Source organism: Sus scrofa, chromosome 13, assembly GCF_054392235.1.
Source record: "Sus scrofa isolate SSC_HxYL_T2T_F1_AM1 chromosome 13, Sscrofa_HxYL_maternal_Yorkshire_Landrace_v2.0, whole genome shotgun sequence".
NCBI classification, from domain to species: Eukaryota; Metazoa; Chordata; class Mammalia; order Artiodactyla; family Suidae; genus Sus; species Sus scrofa.
Window position 1 is genome coordinate 17,388,942 of NC_139395.1, and position 21,958 is coordinate 17,410,899.

Sequence of the window (21,958 nt, forward strand, 5' to 3'; positions counted from 1 at the left end):
TTTCCTTCTCAGGCCTTGCAATTTTATTTACATTCCTATAACATAACACAGACTGGATACTTTTCAATATGAATATTACACACACTCATTTTAAAAGGTTAAAATACAAAAATATACAAAAAATAAAACTTTGCTTTTCAAGGGGAGGCACAGATGTCAACCTTGTGAAAGGTCAGGACTCGTGGTCCAGGCCCAGGGTCATGGGAGCTGGGTTCTTGGGAGACTTTCGGAACTTGCTCTGGAGGAAAACCCTCTGCACGCACAGGCCTTCTTTTTTATTCACTGTTGCACGAAACACGTACTCGTTCACCTGTTCTTCGTAACCTGTATCCAGAAAGAGTCGCGCCAGGAATTCTAGAAGGCAAGCAGATGACAGTGCTCGCAGCTTGGACACCACTGCACAACTGTGCAGCAGGGAGGGGCAGGAGGCTGAGCCAGAGCATCTTTAGTGAAAGGAGAACCTCAAGGCTCCAAGGTAAAGGCTGTTTTTGTTCTGGAAAAATAACATACTCCTACTTCTTACTGTCAAAGAGAAACCTCCAATTAAACAATGTAACCAAAAAAGTAAAGAGAAACACAATGCAAACTGGCTATACCACTTCATCCATCCTAACATAAAAGAAAATCTGTGACCAGAGTGGGAAAAAAATTACCTGATGGTGACATACCCTGAGGAGAAGTTAATCCAAACAATACGTCACCACATGTTAAGTCAAACAAATAGAACAGCTGTGTAGCAAAGATAAAAGCTCTTAAAGAATGTGCTCTGAAGCACTTTATAGACATAATTGCATCTTAATTATTTATAACTGGTTTAATCAGATTTCATGAATCCAAAACATTAAAACCAACTTATAATTTTTACCTGAGATTTTGATGGTTTTGTAGTTTTCATGGTAATCACTTTTTTTTGGGGGGGGAGCTTATAGCATGCAGAAGTTCCTGGGCCAGGGATCGAATCTGCACCACAGCTGTAACCAGAGCCACAGCAGTGACAAGGCTGGATCCTTAACCTGCTGAGCCATGAGGGAACTCTAATAATCACTTACTTTCAGTGTTATTTTTAGAATCTAAGAAAAATTTCATTTTAGGAAATAAAAACATTGTTAAAAAAAAAAACCCAGGGATTAAGAAGGTAATAATTATCTTATGATCCAGATTACAGGCATACCTCTGAGATATTGTGGGTTTGGTTCCAGACCACCACAATAAAGGCAAATGTTTCAACAGAGTGGGCCACATGAATTTTCTGGTTTCTCAGTGCATATAAAAGTTATGTTTACACATACTACATTTGTACTATAGTTTATTAAGTATGCAATAGCACTGTGTTTAAAAAAAATACACACCTTAATTAAAAAAAACTTTATTACTAAAAAAATGCTAACCATCATAAGAGCCTGCAGCAAGTCATAATCTTTTTGCAACAGTAACATCAAAGCTCGCTAACGCAGATCACCACAGCAAATATAATACTGATGCCATACTTCATGCAAAATGATGAAATACTGTGAGAATTACCAAAATGTGACACAGAGACATGAAGTGAACAAATACTGTTGGGAAAATGGTGCCAAATAGACTTTCCCAACATAGGCTTGTCGCAGACCTCCCATGTGTAAAAAATGCAGTATCTGCAAAGCTAATAAAACGAGGTCTGCCTGTATCATATACACTTAAAACTAAAACTCATGTTCAAAATACCTAAAAGACTAAAATAACATTCAGCATTTGGTTTTCTCATCAAAAGTGACCTTTTAAAGATTCCTCTATAGCAAGTCTGCGTTATTTAAAAATAGATACAATCGCTTTTATAGAAAAAGGTTTCCCACCTTTGTGAGACTCAGGTAATCTTAAGGCATCCGAACTCCTTGCCTTATTTCTGAATGAACAAAGTGAAGGTTCTGACTTGCCCTTCCCTGTTTCCAGCATGGCTCCTGGCAGGTCATCCGCAAAGCATGTCGGAGCCTGTCCACTAACATGGCTCACTAACTGGACACTGTCACCATAGGCGGCTTGTGAGCTCAAGGCTGGTGCAGGTAAGCCGTGTGCATGGACAGGCTTCTTCCAGGACCCTGTGCCTCTGGGTGGAGTACAGCCGACCCACCCAATCGGTACCACAGTGACGATGCAATCAGAAATAAAGACAGATTCCAGCAATCTTACCATCGGTGAAAAAATATGATCTGGTTCCATCTTGTCTAACATAAAAGTTTTCTGCCAGTTTGCTGCCGGCTTTAAACCTAAGCATGGCATGATCATAAAGCCCATAGTCGCGAAACAAGACACTTTTGCCTGGTTTTAAGACCTGCGAAACAAAAGAGGCTGCACATAACTCTGGGGAACTCAGTCAAATAACCTACTACAGAATAAAATCTAATTAATTTACAGATTAAAATAACTCACATTTGTGAAAGTTATGAAAGAGGCCAGACTGAAATACTCATACGATGAAGGAAAAGGGCCTGCTTGTCAGGTGTGGTAAGAGGTGGCATCCCATTCACTGGAGGGGTACTTAGGGGCGCTGAGCACTGAAAGCACTCTGGAAGGTCCAGTGTCATACAATCTAAATGTTAGAGCCACTAAATAAATCAGTCATATCCTTGCTAAAGTGTGTTCTCCCACCATTTTATGAGCCATCTCCCAATCCATGACCTGTAGTCAAACTGCATCTTTAAAAAAATATGATTTTGGAGTTCCCATCGTGGTTCAGCAGGTTAAGAACCCGACTAGTACCCATGAAGATGCTGGTTCAATTCCTGGCCTCAGTCAGCAGATTAAGGATCTGGCATTGCCACAAGCTGCAGCATAGGCTGCAGATGCAGCTCAGATCTAGTGTTCCTGTGGCTGTGGTGTAGGCCAGCAGCTGCAGCTCCGACTTGACCCCAGATGGGGAACTTCCATATGCTGCAGGTGCAGCCTTAAATGAAAAAACAAAACAAAACACGAGATTCCATTTTCCCTTTCCACTGATTCCAGCTAGCTTTCCTCATCCTGAGTCTCGGCTCTGGTCTCGCTGTGCTACATTTCTGTACAGCTCAACCACCACACTGACGGGGACAGCACTGTATGGCTTACCAGATGTTTTCTCATGAGTCTTTATACAATTCTGGAAGGAAGTACAGAGTGTGATTATTAGTCTTTGTGAGATGAGGAAACGGACAGCAGAAGAGGGAAGCCATCTGTCCATGATCATACAATACCAGGAGGGGAGAAAGGACTCGAACTTGGGCCAAAGGGCATCACACTGCAGATGAGGGATGTTTGTTAGCCCTGGGTGGGGGGAGGGGGTTGTTCCAGTTCCATTCGCACTACTGATAAGAGAGGCTGTGAGGGAAGGGGTGACTTCGGGTATCCTTCCCAACTGCTGCACCTCTGGATTGGAGGTGGAGTGCATCCTCAGGCCGGTGTTGCAAGCAGAGAAGAGACCTGTGTCAGGCCCCAGTGGGATTCCCTCTCCAAAGGCTTTCATAAACAGCCGGCAGAGCAGGCATTTCAAAAACTGGACGGTAAGGTCTGCAAGTTTGATATAACTGCCCCTCTCTTACAAAGCAAACAGCCATATGCTTTTCAGAATGAAAAGAAAGTGGTACTTACCGTGACACTTGATTTTTACATGGGAATTTTTTCAAACTGAGTAACATTACCAAGTAAGAGTGAATTTCAAAAGGAGCACTGATTTTATTAAATATATTCAGGGTCATCACATCAACAAGATGATTTTTCAGACAGATGATATAATAATAGATTTTTGATACGGTTTGATGCGTTTCCTCTTCCTTAATAGAATATGAAAGGCTGTCTATAATATTTCCAAGTATGCTGTAGGTTTTCTCTTTTAGCAAATTTATTTATTTATACTTATCTTTTGGCTCTGGAGTTGGGTGGCTTGATGTGAGATCTCAGTTTCCAGATTAGGAAACTGAGATGAGGTCCCGGTGATAAAAGTGCCAAATCCTAAACACTAGACCAACAGGGAACTCCTTCATTTAGCAAATTCTTATTAACACTAGCATGCATTTAAAATATTGTCATTTAAAATAAAAAATTCTTACCTTAGTCAGAAATGCTAAATTTTAAAATGTAAATAAATGAGAAGGAAAAAAATCTGTAAACTTCAGCTTGTATGAGAAAGACTTAATCTTTTTTTCCCCCTGGGTCAGGGATTGAACTGACCCAAGCCACAGCAGTGATAATGCTGGATCCTTAACCTGCTGGACCACAGAACTCTGAGAAAGACTTATTCTTAATTTCAGATGTAAGGAAGGGCTGCATGGGACGCTTGCTCAGGAATTAGGAAAGCCCGCTTTTCTGCTGACTGGCTGAATGACCTTGGACAAGTCATTTCATCCCTTTCAACGTGTTTTCTCGTCCATACAATAGCAATTACAGTATTAATGTCTCCTTTGATGTACTGTCTGCTCACCAGGTTTTCTCTCCCTCCCAACAGCTCTAGGAAGTGCTTGGGCGAAGTCGACCAGACCCACTCCGTGGTCAGTGATGTTCAGGATACCTGTGACTCTCCTGGGCTTTCGAGGCAAGTAATGGCATAGGGAGGAACCAAATCTTGTCTTCCAAAAACAAATTTGGTCTATACTTACTTTACTCTCCTATTCCAAAAATGAGGGGATTCTACAGTAGGGCTGCTTTTCAGTTTAAAATTATGCGCTTTTAAAATTTCTCTGGTGTCGGAGTTCCTGTTGTGGCGCAGCAGAAATGAATCTGACTAGCAACCATGAGGTTTCGGATTCGATCCCCGGCCTTGCTCAGTGGGTTAAGGATCCAGCGTTGCCGTGAGCTGTGGTGTAGGTCGCAGATGAGCCTTGGATCTGGCATCGCTGTGGCTGCAGTGTAGGCTGGTGGCTACAGCTCCAATTTGACCCCTAGCCTGGGAACTGCCATATGCTCTGCGGAGTGGCCCTAAAAAGACCAAAAACAAGACAAAACAAAACAAAACAAAACAAAAAAAACTTCTCTGGTGTCAACATCCTAGAATAATTACAGCTACCTGACAACAACTTATTCCTGTGGTTATTCAAGCAAGACTTCAGAGCCGCCCAAAAGGAGGCTGAGAGATTGCTTCTTCTGGTAATTTCCTGACAAAGCACAGGATCTCCAATTAACAAACCAGTCACCACATATGGCAGCATCACACTGCTGCTGTGAACTCATTCCAAATCAGCTGCAAAGAGATTTCTATTGGGGGGAAGGGTTAAAAACAGGAGGACTGCTGAAATGGAATTTGTCGCTGTTAGAAAGGTTACAAGGTGTGGACTGAGTCAGCTCAACAGGTTTCCAGTGCCTTAAAATTTCTACCTCACTAGTCTTTTAAAGCGAGAACCAGGGTTAAAATTTTAATGTACAGCTCTACATACAAAGAGGCCGGTGCCTACTGTCCACTTTCTCAGCTTGGATGCTCCCTGCTCCCTCTGTAAACAGATTGCCTAAAGTCATGACTCATTGAGCAGGTGAGGCTCCCAGGCTTTTCTAGACCGTGTGGCCTTGCACTTCAGTGCCTCCCAGGGAGCATGTGCCCAGCAGTTCTTGCGCTTGTTCCCAAACCTGCTCATCCTGCTGCACTCAGACTTATAACTGTAAACGAGTTCGTAAACAATTCAATATGGATGTGAACAGAAAGCACTTTTGTTTTCTACGAAAAGTACACTGAATACTTTGGAAAGACCTTTAAACAAGCACTGAAAAAACTGCTATTTAATTAGGTGTGAGAAAATCAACTGTGAAAGTCTGGGTAAAAATATAAAAGAATCTGCCCTCATATTACTTTTCAATTGTTCTTAAGTTCTTGTTCTACTTTTCAAGAAACCAAAACCTATTACCTATGTGATTCATATAAGATAGATGATAAATGGCCCCACACTTAAAGGCCTTAGCTCTACATGAAAAGAATGATAAATGAGTTTTAACATATTTTAAGTTATGATGAAATGTTTACAGTAAGAATGTGCCATTTTTAATCATTTCTTGACTTAGCTGATTTTGAATGAATCAACATGGTTCCCCAGTTTGCATGGCTGAAAGCCTCTACTGTAGTTTACAAAGCACCTCATACCTGATCTTACCTGCATCTCACAATAACCCCATGAGTGAAAGACACCCCATTTTATAGTTAAGAAAACTGAGGCTCAGGGGAGGACAATAAAGTGGTCTGTCTTGCGACACAGGATTGATGAGTGACACTTTACTTCCTGAGGTCTGCAGAGCCTCCTGGAGGCCACGGCAGCTGGGGTTCTCCCCAATCTGTCTCCCCATTCTAACAATTGGAGCAACAACAACAACAACCGCAGCTGACTTTTAAAGAGAACTCACTATTTCTAGGCACTGTGCTAACCACTCGGTACATATCTCATATAATCTCCCCCAAACCCAAAGATATAGGAACTATTATCTCAACATTCTACAGGTAACGACAAGGAGGCTCAGAGAGGTGGAGGAACTTGCCTCTAAGGGAGGTTGGGTTTGACTCTGGGCACCTGCACTCTGGACTGTGTGTTCTTCCCTGAGCCTCGCTTCTTCTCACTTTATAGTAGGGCCCCACAGATCCCAGGGAGCTGCAGAATCATTCCTGCTCCAGGGCTGGCCAAGCTCTCAAGGGCAGCCATGGCCCCTGGGCAAACCAGAATGTAGGGTGGATGTTTAGACCGGAGAACCCCTTTCCACACTTGACCACAAAGCCCACCTAGTGAGAAGAGGGAGGCTCTGAGATCCAGACGGCACAATTGCCTCAGGGAAGGTGAGTGAAAAGCTCAGGACATCTAACCCTCAAGTGCAGGGTTAGATCACTAACCTTGTAAATGTTTTGTAAGACCAAGCGCATCTTATCAGGATGAACCGCAGAGAGCACAAATATCAATGTGACAACATCCACGGACTCTGGGGGCACATGTTCCAGAAGGTCATCTTTAGTCAGATCACACTGGAATGCCTTGCATCTTTCTGTGTCATACAGAGGATTTTGCTAGAGAGGAAAAAAACACAAAATAATTTTAATGCAACATCTGTGTTGATATATATATAAAAACACATCAAAAGGAGACCCTACTTCCACACTGTACTGCTGCACAGAAATAAGTGATCGCTTTGCTCCTGGGGAGAACTGATTAATGAATCATTTGTACATGAAAGCATGTAACAGTCAATACTGCTACAAGGGAAAGATTTTATTTTACCATATCGTTTTTAACTGAGTACACAGTCTATCACACATTCAAAACTGAGCATTTTAGATGCTTGCATCTCCAGAGGAATGCTAATCCAAGACCAGCCTCTGCTTCCTTATCCCTCCTCTGAATCATTCACTATAATCCTAAATCCTACAAAAAGTCCTTCCAACTCCCCTCACTGAGATGCTCCCACAGTTCTTCTAGGTATATCATCCCTTGATGCACCACATTAAATAAACCTAACTTTTTTTTTTTTTTTTAAATAAAAGTGTGTCCCTGGTACACTCTGGTTTCAATACATGTAAAAGAGTGTTAAGAAAAAGAAATGTTAGGCGTTCCTCTCGTGGTGCAGCGGAAGCAAATTCGATTAGGAACCATGAGGTTGCAGGTTTGATCCCTGGCCTCGCTCAGTGGGTTAGGGATCTGGCATTGCCATGAGCTGTGATGCAGGTTGCAGACGTGGCTTGGATCCTGCGTTGTTGTGGCTGTCGTGTAGGCGGGCAGCTATAGCTCTGATTTGACCCCTAGCCTGGGAACATCCACATGCCACAAGTGTGGCCCTAAAAGGCCAAAAAAAAGGAAAAAGAAAAAGAAATGTTAAACGTTAATGTAAATAAAGACCCTAATAAATAGAGAGAGACACAAAGTTATTAGATGAGAAGATTCAATATTGAAAAGATAGCAATTGTAACTATAACTCATACAAATTCAATGCAATCTCAACTGGTTCCTTACAGATTTCTAGAAACTCAACAAAGTGAATCGTACTTACCTGGAAGTGAAAATCTTTAAGAATAGCCAAGTCAATTTTTAAATGAGGAACCAGGGAGGAGGAGGTACACTACTGGACATCAAAACATATTATAGGGGAGTTCCCGTCGTGGCTCAGTGGAAATGAATCTGACTAGCATCCAGAGGACCCACTGATCCTTGATCAGTGGGTTAAGGATCTGGCGTTGCCGTGAGCTGTGGTGTGGGTGGCAGACATGGCTCGGATCCCGCCTTGCTGTGGCTTTGGTGTAGGCAGTCGGCTACAGCTCCCGATTTGATCCCTAGCGTGGGAACCTCCATATGCTGCGGGTGCAGCCCTAAAAAGACAAAACAACAACAACAAAAACCAAAAAAAAAAAAAGAACATATTACAAAATGTAGTACTAAAACATGTGGAGACAGATAGATCACTGAGGTAAAACAGTTTCCCAAACAGACCTAGTAGTGTACAGTATAGAAGATGGATGAAAAAATGACAATTAGATTTCAGAAAAGGTAGATTAAAATGGTGACAATGATTAGGAATGGGAAATGAATTTCTCACTCAATCCACTGCTGAAACAGTAGCTGTGTCCACTTGTGTCAGAGGATAAGTTGCCATCGGGAGGAATGAAAAGGCTTCCAGCTCCAGAGCAGAAACAGAGAGGTGGAGAGATGTAGCTCCATCCTTACAGGAAACAAGCTGGACAGACAGCAACTTTGATATGAACCCATGAAAGAACAGAGGTCACAGAACCACAAGCATTTCCCAAACCAGGACAGTGACAAGTGCCTTCAGGGAGATGCAGGATCCAAGCATTTGCTTACCTGAGGCAGTAGCCTCCAGCCTGGAAAAGTGACAAACTGCTAGAGACTGTGTGCCTGTTACAGTATGACGCTCCCAAGGGCTGAAGCCATCAGGATGTTCCCACTCTCTGCAGGTGTTTCCACCAGGGACATCCCTAGGCTCTCACAAGGAGAATGGTGCTTTTTCTGGTGCTGGACTTTCTTATCCCTTTTAAGGGAGTAAAGGTTTAATCTGCACAGGAAAAGTCACACAAGGCCTGTAGCTTTAGGGCATGGGGCAATACCACTGCCACTAGGGGTGGGTACTACTCCACCCAGACCTGGTTATCATCTGCAGATAGAAAGACCTCAAGACTACAGACGATGACATGGGTGGATACCACCTATAGCTGGGGAAGAGATGGAGAGAAAAGCTCTGTTTCTGCAGAAGCAGAAATACTGGTGGAGGCCATACCCTTAAGACACAGGCCCACCATGCAGCTCAAAAACTGAGAATCAGAACATTAGGGGACAACCCTTTTCCCACACCCTACCAACAAGTCTCCAGTCATAACAACAGTGGAATATTGGAAAAGCTGCAAGACACAGCCTCTCCATGGGGAACAGCACAGAGGGAAGACCCAAAGCCAAGAGGAGAGACAAAAACAGTTACCAGAGGAGTTTGAAAGCTCTGGGGCCCATAGCAACAACAAACCTCACAGGTAACTACAGCAATGAGACTTCAAGTACAGCCCAACTCTTGTCTAGATTATTACAAATCCTTATTACCTCAGTATCCATTGCCCTATGTGATATATACAACTTTCAACAAAAAAGTATAAGGCATACCAAAAGGCAGGAGAAAACATGGTCTGAAAAGACAAAGCAATCATGAGATTCAGACTCAAATATAACACAGATGTTGCCACTAAAGGTTTGGACATTTAAAATAACTATGATTAACATATTACAGGCTCTACTGAAAAAGGTAGATTACATGCGAGATCAAATAGGTAATTTGACAGAGGGATAGAAACTACAAAATGAATCAATTGGAAATGCTAAAAAGAAAAAACATAGCAACAGAAATGAAGAATGCTTTTGAAAGGCTCATTAACAGGAATTTCCACTACCTAAAATGGAATCAGTGGACTTGATGACAGGAAAATAGAAATTATACAAACTGAAAATGCAAAAGGAAAAAAGTTAAAGATAGACAAACACTGGAGTTTCCTGGTGGCTCAGTGGGTTAAGAACCCCAAGTTGGGTCACTGCTGTGGTGTAGGTTCAGTTCCCCTGGCCTTGAACCTTCTTCATGCCACAGGCATGGCCAAGAAAAAAACAACAACCAAAAAACCAAAAAAAAACCCAACATAAAACCATCATCCAAGAGTTGTGAGACAATAGTAAATGATAAAAACATACAAATAATTTGAATCCAAGAAGAAGAGAAAACAGAGCTAGAGAAATATGTGAAGAAATAACGACCAAACTCATTTCAGATTAATTAAAAGCCGTAATAACCAAGATTCTAAAAAGAATAAAAAGTTTCTGCACAGCAAAGGAAACCCTAAACAACACAAAAAGACAACCCACAGAATGGGAGAAAATCTTTGCAAGTGAATCAGCTGACAAGGGTTTAATCTCCAAAATTTATAAACACCTTCTGCAGCTCCATACCAAAAAAACGAACAACCCCATTAAAAAATGGGCAGAAGATCTAAACAGACAATTCTTCAAAGAAGACATACAGATGGCCAAAAAAACACATGAAAAGATGTTCAACATCACTCATTATTAGAGCAATGCAAATCAAAACCACTATGAGATACCACCTTACACCAGCCAGAATGGCCATCATCCAAAAGTCTACAAACAAGAAGTGCTGGAGAAGGGGTGGAGGAAAAGGAACCCTAGCACACTGTTGGTGGGATTGTCAATTGGTGCAACCACTGTGGAAAACAGTATGGAGATTCTTCAGAAAACTAAAAATAGAACACACATTTCGATCCAGCAATCCCATTCCTGGGCATCTATCCAGAGAAAACCACAACTCGCAAAGACACATGTACTCTGATGTTCATTGCAGCACTATGTGCAATAGCCAAGACATGGAAACAACCTAAATGTCCATTGACAGAGGAGTGGATCAAGAAGAAGTGGTACATACACACAATGGAATATTACTTAGCCATTAAAAGGAACGAAATACCAGCATTTTTAGCAACATGGATGGACCTAGAAATTATCATACTAAGTGAAGTCAGCCATACAATGAGACACCAACATCAAATGCTTTCACTGACATGTGGAATCTGAAAAAAGGACAGACGGAACTTCTTTGCAGAACAGATGCTGACTCACAGACATTGAAAAACTTATGGTCTCTGGAGGAGACAGTTTGGGGGGTGGGCAATGTGCTTGGGTTGTGGAATGGAAATCCTGTGAAATTGGACTGTGATGATCATTATACAACTATAGATGTGATAAATTCATTGAGTAATAAAAAATAAATAAAAATAAAAAGAATATCAACATGATTATAGAACTCCTAATTAAGACATAAAACCTTAGTATCTAAAAAGGAAAAGATTAATAAATTTGACATGACCATTTCAATTGTCATTACACCATAAAACAATGCTAAATAAACTGGAAGAAACATTTGCAACAAATATAACAGAATATCCAGAATATATCCTAAAAATAAGAAAGAAAATGAAAGAAAAATGAGCAAAGGTATGAACAGACGATTCATACTATAAGAACCATGTGGGTGGGGTTTTCATTTGTTTTATTTACTGCTTAATCCCAGTGACTGGCACATGAGATTCTTAATAAATATATGCGGAATAAAGGAACTCACAAAAGAAAAACTAATGCTTATCTGTACAGCACAAAGTCTTAAATCTCACTGGTTATAAGGAGTAAACAATTTAAAATGTGGACACATTACTTTTTTGCCCATAAGACTGGGAGATATAAAGAAGACCAATGGCAAACGTTGAAAGCATAGAGGAAAACATTTTTTATCCTGTTGGAGAAATTATAAATTGGTATAATTTTATGGATGGAAACTTGGTATTATCTATTTAAATTTTAACATGTATGCTTTCTCCATGGAGTTCCATTTCTTCTACTGTTCACCACAGAGACAAGTACACATGTGTTTTGGGGCATGTGCTTAATTCTGATTATATTAACCCTACTTATAAAAACAAAAAATTAGAAACAATTTAAACAATTATCAACAAGACAATAAATAAAGTATGGTATATGCATTCTACGGAAGAATAAAATGTGGTGATCTATATGCACTAGGATGAAAAACTTGGCAGGGCATTATGTAGACTGAAGAAAGCAAGTTACAGGACAATGTGATTCCACTATTTAAAAGGACTAATGGATGCTAAAACTAGGAAAGGTTTTGTTTGTCTGTTTGTTTTTTAGGGCTATGCCCATGGCATATGGAAGTTCCCAGGCTAGGGGTCAACTTGGCAATGCCAGAACCTGCATCCTCATGGATGCTAGTCAGATTCGTTCCCACTGAGCCATGATGGAAACTCCCTAAAACTACGAAAGGTTGATGGAAAACTAGATATCTGCATGTTGCCAAAGTATTCCCCACAGTACTTGTTAATGACAGAAAGAAAGTATCTGTGAACAGAGGAACTAGGTAGTTACCACCATAACCCCAGTGACCAAAACTAGCATTTTTTACAGTGAGATTACATTATTGCTTCCTGACAGGATGCAATATAAAAGATACAACATCACCTATTACAGTGTTTTTGCCAAAATATTTTACCAGATTTAAATCTACCTTCTAGTTTATAGGAAATACAGGGGATAAAGGAACAAATTAAACAATGATAAAAAGAAACAGACCAATTTGGCATGCGGGACTTCATTACAGATGACTTGCTCTTCAAAAATGCAATGTCAGAGGGGAAAAGGTCAAGGGGAAGTGTAGGAATGTTTCAGGCTAAGGAGATTTAAGGTACCTAATAAAGTGTCAGATGTAGTCCTTAATTAATACAGCTATAAAAGACATCTGGGACTACTGGGGAAAATCTGAATCTGGACTGAGTTTTGTTTTTGCGTTTATTTTGCTTTTTAGGACGCATATGGTGCAGCATATGGAAGATCCCAGGCTAGGGTTGAATCTGAGCTGCAGCTGCCAGCCTACGCCAGAGCCACAGCAATGCCAGACCCGAGCTGCATCCGAGACCTCCACCACAGCTCAAGGCAACACCGGATACTTAACCCACCGAGCAGAGTCAGAGATTGAACTCCGGATACTTAACCCACCGAGCAGAATCAGAGATCGAACTCACATCCTCGTGGATACTGGTTTGGTTTGTTACCACTGAGCCACAAGGGGAACTCCCTGGACTGGGTTTTAATGACGTCAGGGAATTAATAATTTTCATCAGCTGTGATAGTATGTTGTAGTCACGTAAAAAAAAGTCCTAATTTTTTGGGATGATGTAGGCCAACTTATTTAGAACTAAAGTGTGTCCATATTTGTAACTTTTAAAAAGTCTGGAAAAAAAAGTCTATAGTGCAAATGTAGCAAAATATCAACAATTATTAAACCTGGCTATAAGTATATGGACGTTGTTTTGGTATTTCTTTAGTATACTCTTCTGAATAATGCTGTGTTTCTACATGTATTATATATGCATGTAAACCGGAAAACTATATTCACAGGGATCAGAGGTGATTAACTACGGGGAGAGGACTGGAACTGGGCAAACGGGTGTAGAAGGCAGGTCCAACAAGTCTAAGAAAACAGAAATATAACAGAATACATAGATGCTGCACCAACCTTGACATATTCAACTGCTCTTGGAGAAAAATCACAGGCATAGGCAAAGATATTCGGATCTTCTTCTAAAAGTGGGAACAAACAGTTGCCAACCCCACAGCCAGCTTCAAGCATAGTCAATTTTTGATCTTCAAACTGAGGAAAGAGAATCCAGATTTACAGTACACTACACCTGCACACTGAAGAAACAAACTAAAAGGTCTAAAACACAGACAAAGTTTCCGTCGTCGTGGAGTCGTGATAAGTGAAAGCTAATACCGATACCTCATTTGTTGTCCAATATTGGGCAGTTTGGTATGGAGAAGACACATTATATTAGTAACAGAACATGCTCTGAAATTAAACCACCCACACTCAGATCTGGCCTCCTCCCCTTGCCTGGTGTTCTACTGCTGGACAAATCACTTAAATAGCTCTGTGCCTCAAAATCATCAGCAAGAGGGGATAATACTAATAAAAACTTCACAGTGTTATCACCAGCTTTCAATTACAGAACACAGGTAAAGTTCTAGAAAAGGGCTGTGGCAAAATGTTCATCATCATTATTATTTTGAAGCTATCATTGAAACCATTTGGTATGAATTTAATATTTACCACTTTGGGATTAACTTTAAAGAAACAGAAAATGCCCACTAAAGCCCAGGAACTGCTAAAACTCCTTGAGATAAAAAGTGTATTTCTTTTTCTTTTTTGTCTTTTTGCCATTTCTTGGGCTGCTCCTGAGGCATATGGAGGTTCCCAGGCTAGGGGTCGAATCGGAGCTGTAGCCACCGGCCTACGCCAGAGCCACAGCAATGTGGGATCCGAGCCGCGTCTGCGACCTACACCACAGCTCACGGCAACGCCGGATCGTTAACCCACTGAGCAAGGGCAGGTATCGAACCCGCAACCTCATGGTTTCTCATGGATTCGTTAACCACTGCGCCACGACGGGAACTCCAACAGTGTATTTCTAAGGTACAAAAACTTATGAAGCGTTTTGACAGGCTTCATATATTCTCTACCTCACACTGCCCGTGAGAATGCAATAAAACACCCCTCTTCCACACATTCTTAATGAAAGACAGTTCAAATAAGGCGTAATATTAGTTTACCTCTCTACAAGATCTGAGCTCCTCAAACTCTCTGGTGGTCCAGTGTCTATCTTTGAAGAAATTAGTGCTATTTCTTTTGTAAAAAAGGTCCCAGTTTTTCTGAGCCTCTTTTTCCAGTTTTTGCTGTTTAAAATCAGACACTAAAGCCTGGTCTCTTTTCAGTTTTTCCTCTTCTTCAGAGCTGAGAACCCTTGCCTGCAGCCCTTTCCTTTGCAAAGAAGCCATCTCCTAAGTTGATGGTAATATATTTAACACTGCTGGATATTCTCCCTTCGCGAATAACCCGAGAAATTCAAGCAGATACTACACAGGCAGAGTTTTCTCAGATGCGGCCCCTCTCTTTGGGTTCAGGCCTCAGGCAACGTCGGGTGTTTTGCAGGAAAAAAGAATGAGATTCTGGTTGGGGGTTCTGGAACAGTTTTAAAGATGCTGAGTTAGTGGTTCTAACACAGTTTTTTCACCAAACAGTTCAATTCACCAAATGTTTACTAGTGGCCGACCCTACACAAAACCCTGCCCCGCTATAAGAAAAGAGGTCATAAAGAAGACCCAGACACTGCCCTTGCCTACAGAGGGCTGACATTCAGCTGCCAGGGCGCTCTCACGCATAGAACTCTAATTCAAACCTGAATAAGTCAACTATTATAATAAATCGCTTTAGTTTAGAACAGAGTCACTCCCAAGAACTAAGAAACCTTTGGGGGAAGATACTCGTCAATGTTCGGTGCCCGTGAAAGGGGCGACTTAACAGCTGCCCGAACTGGAGGAGGGTGGTCAATTCACAGCCAGAAGTAGTGTCACCGTTTCCAAGGAACACGGAGCTAAGCCTGGGAGGCCTCAGTCGCAGAGTTTCACGAAGCAGAGGGGCGTCGCTTTCCAGGAACTGAGGCCCTCGCGCAGTCGTCCGCGCAAAGGGAAGGAAGAGACCCAGGGACGCGTGGTGTGGGGTTCCAGGACACCGGGGATAACCTGGCCGCCCGGCCACGAGCACCTGTGAGCGCTTGTGAGGAGCCCTGTTCACCGAGACCGCCGCGCGCCAGCGCCCAGTCTTCAGTTCCTAGGTTCCCCTGGAGGGTGGCGCCGGGCGCGCTAAGCCCTCACCCAGGCCCAACCGCGTGAGTAGAATTTGGGAGCCACCGCGGTAAAACCCAGCGGCTGGACAAACCAGTCTGCAGCACCTCGCATTGGGCTTCTCCCAGCGGAGTCTTTTTGCCATGGCACCGCCCCCGCCACTTCCGCTTCGAGACCGGAAGTCCCTCCCCGGCGCCGGAAGTTCCGCGGCCCCGCTTCCTCACAGTTGTCCCCCGCCCCGACGCGCACGCCAGGACTTATTTCCAGCCGCAGGTGGGCGCCGGCTCGGTTCTCCGCTCGCCCCGGGGTGCTGTCCCGGGAGCGCTGCTCCCTCGAACTCAGGCGCCGGCAGCTCCGGCCGCGGGCGCGCCAGGAGGGCGCCGGGGCGGGCGCGCGGCCCGTGCGGGGCCATGAACGGGACGGCCAACCCTCTGCTGGACCGCGAGGAGCACCGCCTGCGGCTTGGGGAGAGCTTCGAGAATCGGCCGCGGGCCTCCTTCCACACCATCCGCTGTGAGTCCGCATCCCGCAGCCGCCACAGGCCGACCTCGATCCCGTAGCCCGGGGAGCCTGCCAGCATCAGTTCCCTTCCTATCTCCCCGGATCCGCAGGGACATTTTGCTTTTTCCCGGTTCACTCTTCCCAAACAAGACTTTTCGTCCCTCCCTCCTGTTCCTCTGCCTCGTGGTCCCAAACACGTCTTCCAAAGACCATTGGCCCCCTTTCCTGCCAGGTCCAGCCCTCCCGCGTGCCGAACCTACCCCTCTTGCTGCCTAAAGGTTGCCGAGTCCACATCAGGGTTCAGCTCGTTTCCCTAGGCCCCCCACTCCACCACGACCCACTAGGGGATCTCCACGATTCAAAGATTTTTCCCGTTTGCTTGGGAGCTGCCTCCACTCTCTCCTATTCCATTTTCTTCTGTTGTCCTCACTTTTCTCGTATGTTTTGGTTCTGGCCGCCCTAACGCCGCGCTTCATCCCCACTGCAAACATCAGAAACCGCATTCCCCTCTGCGCCGCATCAGTCTTCCTCCTCCATCTCTTCGTGCCAGCTTTTCGTCTGCCTTTGAGGTTACCTGGACTACCCCGACTTTTCCTCGGGACCATGTCCCTTGTGGGTGAGGAATAAAATTGGAATTTGTGAGCCAAGAATAAGTTACAGCTTGGTCTATGTTTGGAAGCAGAAGCAGCAGACATAAGGAATGTGAAAATAGTCATTATGCTGGGTCTCCTTTTTCTCCTTGATTACAGACTCTGTTGAGGGAGGGCCCTTCTACTCTGTGTCCTGAGTAAAGACTTGGCTGACTGAGCATCTCTCTGATTCACAAACTCCTGGCTTCCCATCCTGGTAGCCCTAATGCTGGTTAAGACTTGTTTTTCTGAGAGGAACTCTCAGAGGTGACTCAACACCTTGGAAGAGGGTGTGTTAGATAATGATGTTCTGTCTTCATGTGGTCACTTGCACCGTCATTCCTCTTCTTCCTACTGACAGCAGATCAGCCCTTTCTGAGGGAGGATATTGAGGATGTGAGGGAGCGTCATTTCCTGAGGAGGTTATTTGTTGGTAGCGTGAAGGGAAGTGAGGAGCTTAAGAAAGATACTTCAAAGAGGCACCTGGCCTGCAGGTTGAGGCAAATGTGTGTTAAAAGTAAGAGTGCTGTTCAGGTTGTGCTTTAACTGCAATCCAGAGACACAGGCAGGATTAACCTTTGGAAATACAGTTCAGCGGTCATCCCCAAACATCTATAGGCGTGTCCTTATTAAAGCTATGGAACTTGAGTGTGGCAGATCCTAATGTTGACAGTTCCTATGCAAAATGAAATCAGCGCATATGATGCTGTAGCTTTTCATTTTTCACATTGGGTTTTACAATCACAGGATTTAAAAACTGTGCTCTGTTGCTTTTGATCCTTGTAATTACCCTAGTAAAACATTCATTATGAATAAGGCATTAATTTTCATCTGTCACTTGAGAGAGGGGAATATCTTTGCTTAATAAAATAGTATATACATTCTAGCTTTTTTTTTTCTTCAAAATAATCCAGTGGAGATGGGAGGAAAAGTATGTGGAGGTATAGCTGCAACAAGATTATCTTGGAGCTGGTAATTATTGAAGCTGGGTGGTGGTACACAGGAGCTCGTTGTATTGTTCTCTCTGCTTTTGTGTATGAGAAGTTTTCCACAATGAAATACTTTTTTAGAAACTCCTAACTGGTTTGTATTTTCCATTTATCTGAGTCATAAAAAATTTCAATTCTTAAGTGAAAATGCCCCAGAAGCCTTTGCTTAGTATTAGTAACCTGGTAGATAAATGTTTTTTTCCCTTTCCCTTTAGATGACTTTAAGCCGGCATCTATAGACACTTCCTGTGAAGGAGAGCTCCAGGTCGGCAAAGGAGATGAAGTCACAATTACGCTGCCGCATATCCCTGTGGGTTTTATTCCATCGTTGTTGTTTCTAATGTGGAATCACAGTGGATCTTCATATTCTACATTATTGCAATTTGATTTTCCTCCTGTTTAAGAATGTGTAGATTCCTAAAATGCCAGTTTGGGGGATGGAGTGGGATAGAATTCACATTTCCCATGTACTTGAGTAAAAATAATTCTTTGCCATTTTCCCCAAGCTCCCTTTTTCTCCATTTATTCCAGATGTCCTATGCGGACAACTAACCCCTCCTTTAGATGTTGTTTAACCGCCCCCCCAGCCCCTGCCCTGCCCCCCAGCAGCTATAGAGAGAAAGACCCAGGCACCTGGAGGATGTAAAGTGGCAACAGCTTAGGAGCATGGGGAGGGAGGGCGGGGTCAGCCTGGTTCCTGTATATGGCAAGGGGTGATGTGCATTCTGGTAGCTTTCGGCCAGAACCAGAGGTTCAGAACATTCAACTTATTTAGGGGCAAGAAACCCAGTTAAAAGCTGAAGGGAGAACTTTTGCAGAGAGACTCTTTCGAAGCTTTGCCCAAGGCAGCACTCTGATCACAGAGCCCAAAAGATCAGGCAAAGTACTCTTTATGAATTTGTGTCATTGCATGTCCCAACCCTATTCTGGAACATAATAAGTGCTTGGTAACCAGTGATAGAATGAAAGGGCCTGGACAGGGAGACCTGGCAAGCTTTGTGCTGAGGAAAGATTGTTGTCTGCCCGTTCAAATCCCTGTCTTATTACCTGTCGCCTTTGGTGAGTTACATCATCCCCCTTTGCACCTTAGTTTCTCAGTGTAAAATGAAGAGGTTAGATAAGTGGTCCCTAAGGTCCTTTCCAACTCCGAATTTTTACTGTATGAATAAGGAGTTAAGGAGCCAGGCAGTTTCTGATTCCATACAGGGAATTAAATGCTATATTTGGCAAATTGACTACCTACTGGGTGCTGACTTATGACTAGGCACTGAGAATACAGTCTTGAACTAAACAAGTAACATTTATTGCCCTTCTGGAGTTTAAATAAATAGAGGAAAACATTGCCTTTATTTTAGAAAATCAGGGCAAGCCTTCCTAAGGAAGTGACCTTTGAGCAGATTTAAAGGTTGAAAAAATGAAAGGGAGGAAGGGGATGGGATGTTGCACGCAGAGGCTTTGTTAAATCCCTCAAGAAAGAGCTTATGGGTCTGAGAGAAGGCCAGTGCCTTCTCTTCCACGGCCTGCAGAGCCCAGGCGAGTGCAGCACGGTAAGATTTTCTTCTTTGGCCTTAGAGCCATGGGTCAGGGTTGAAGGGCATAGGCAGGTAAGTGACAGGATGTGCTTACTCTGAACCCACCAGGGTAACGAGCTGCCCTTGAAGATGCTCCATAAGTTAACTTGGTGTGTTTCATTAATCATCTCAGTGGTACTTTTGTGGTGTCTAGGGATCCACACCACCGATGACTGTATTCAAGGGGAACAAACGACCTTACCAGAAGGACTGTGTGCTTATCATCAACCATGACACTGGTGAATATGTGCTGGAGAAACTCAGCAGCAGCATTCAGGTCAAAAAGACAAGGTATGTGAATAAGCCGGTGCAGATTGGTGGGATGTTTGTGTAGCTTTACATATGATGTTTTTTCCTTATGCTCCTTAGTTATTTTATCAGGATGCGAGCATTTGGGTACCTAGTGCCCTGTGGCCATTCTCAGCAATTCCACCTTGGGCAAGTCAGTAAAATGTCTTCTCCTCAAAGGCAGTAAAAGGAAATAATGCCTTTAGGATCTGAAACACGAGGCCATTGGGGAATGGAGTATGCTTTATGATTAAATCAGTTTTGTCAATCTCATGTCTGTTGACACAATACCTTCTAAGGGATAAGATTTAAATTTACACATTTAGAATTATGAAAGAATAATTGAATAATCATTTTTGGGATGGAAAAGTTTCATATATTCTTTATTAGAATGAAAACATTAATTTTTCACAAGATACACTTGAGATCATTATAAGACCAAAATAAAGCTTTGTCCAATATTTTGGAATAGTGAGCTCTGTTTAGCATTTAATTTAACAGGCACTACACATTTCATATAAAGCCAATTAGATTTTAAAGTCAAAATTCATCCTATAAATAGAAGTAACCCAGTGGTTCTATTGTTATATTTTTTTTCTTTGTCTTTTTTTTTTTTTTTTTTTTTTGTCTCTTTGCTATTTCTTGGGCTGCTCCCACGGCATATGGAGGTTCCCAGGCTAGGGGTCTAATCGGAGCTGTAGCCACCCGCCTACGCCAGAGCCATAGCAACTCGGGATCCGAGCCACGTCTGCAACCTACACCACAGCTCACGGCAACGCCGGATCCTTAACCCACTGAGCAAGGGCAGGGACCGAACACGCAACCTCATGGTTCCTAGTTGGATTCGTTAACCACTGCGCCACGATGGGAACTCCACTATTGTTATATTTTGATAACAGCAATAATAATTAAATTTTAAGGAGTGTTACAGTCTGATGTTTTTTTCCTTATGCTTCCTCGAGCCTTTCTTCTTTACTTATTCCACAAAAAGTAAAAGCAGCTACCATTTATTGAGGGGTTATCACCTGCTGTGCATTATGCTAGGTGGTTTTTTGGTTTGTTTGTTTTGTTCTTTTGCCTTTTTAGGGCTGCAACTACGGCATATGAAAGTTCTCAGGCTAGGGGTCGAATAGGAACTGCAGGCCACAGCCTAAACACCAGATCTGAGCTTTGTCTTTGAACTACACCACAGCTTGGCAACGCCAGATCCTTAACCCACTGAGCAAGGCCAAGTCCTCATGGATACCAGTTGGGTTTGTCACCACTGAGCCACTGAGCCACAATGGGAACTCCTATGCTACGTGTTTTACGTGCATTGTTTTACATAATCTTTACAGATAACTTTTAGAAAGGTGGTATTGGGCCTTTAAAAAAAATTATAATGTATTTAATGGCATTTAATACACTCAAAATATTGTACACCATCTTTATCTAATTCCAGAACATTTTCAGCCCCCCCAGAAGAAAACCCATACCCATCAAGCAGTCAGTCCTCACTGCTTTCCCTCAAAGGGACTTTCCCTACCTTTTCCTTATTTTTTTTCCCCCAATAAATTTGATTGGAGTATAGTTGGTATACAAAGTTTTGTTAGTTTCAGGTGCACAGCAAAGTAAATCAGTTATACATACACATATATCCATTTCTTTTCAGATTCTTTTCCCATATAGGTTATTACACAGTATCGAGTAGATTACACTGTGCTATACAGTAGGTAAATGTTATCCTTCTGAAGAGACCAAGGATCAGTGCAGTTGTGAGTTACCCAAGTCAGGGCCAGAGCTCCATCCCGGGGGACAGTGCACTGTATTGGTCCATTGATCCTCCATGAATCAGGTGGGACACCTCTGAGCGCTGATGGTTGTGTTTCTGTTGCTGCTCAGTGTCAACTGGAAACTAGCAGTGTTTTATCACTTAGGTGTTTGTTCAAAGTGCAGAATTTCAGGGCCCACTGAGTCAGCCTGGACTTCAGTGAAATCCCCAGGGGATCTCTGTTCCCAGCAAAGTTTGAAAAGTGCTGAGCCGGCCCAGTAACAAATGGTTAATGAGTAGAATTTCCTTGGCTTGGGGTGGAATGCTCTGCTTGTCTGCCAGCAGGAGCTGGTACGTGACAAAATGAGCAAGCGGTAAATAGATAATAGAAAAATAGTGCAAACAGGCCGGTATTTCAAGAGCAAGTTTCCTTTAACAAGTCACTCATGTGTGACTGTAACTTTACATGGTGTGCACAAGTCACATAGTTGGATTTTCTATTAGTAAAATGGTTTCT

At 42.9% G+C, this 21,958-nt stretch overlaps 2 protein-coding genes across 8 annotated transcripts in view; one reads left to right on the forward strand and one right to left on the reverse strand.

Annotated features, from left to right (window-relative positions):
- On the reverse strand, positions 1-15,857 carry METTL6 (methyltransferase 6, tRNA N3-cytidine). 7 transcript variants are annotated; one of them, XM_084986802.1, is made up of 6 exons: positions 15,821-15,848; positions 14,643-15,051; positions 13,549-13,683; positions 6,806-6,976; positions 2,167-2,308; positions 1-354 (listed from the first exon to the last, which is right to left on the reverse strand). In XM_084986802.1, the coding sequence occupies exons 2-6, from the start codon at positions 14,865-14,867 to the stop codon at positions 173-175; spliced, it is 855 nt and encodes a 284-aa protein (XP_084842928.1). In that variant the 5' UTR covers positions 14,868-15,051; positions 15,821-15,848; the 3' UTR covers positions 1-172.
- Positions 15,857-21,958, forward strand: part of EAF1 (ELL associated factor 1) — a 15,335-nt gene continuing 9,233 nt past the window's right edge. Inside the window, 3 exon segments of the mRNA NM_001206456.2 lie at positions 15,857-16,226; positions 18,048-18,142; positions 19,558-19,694. Coding sequence (NP_001193385.1) covers positions 15,857-16,226; positions 18,048-18,142; positions 19,558-19,694 — 602 coding nt within the window.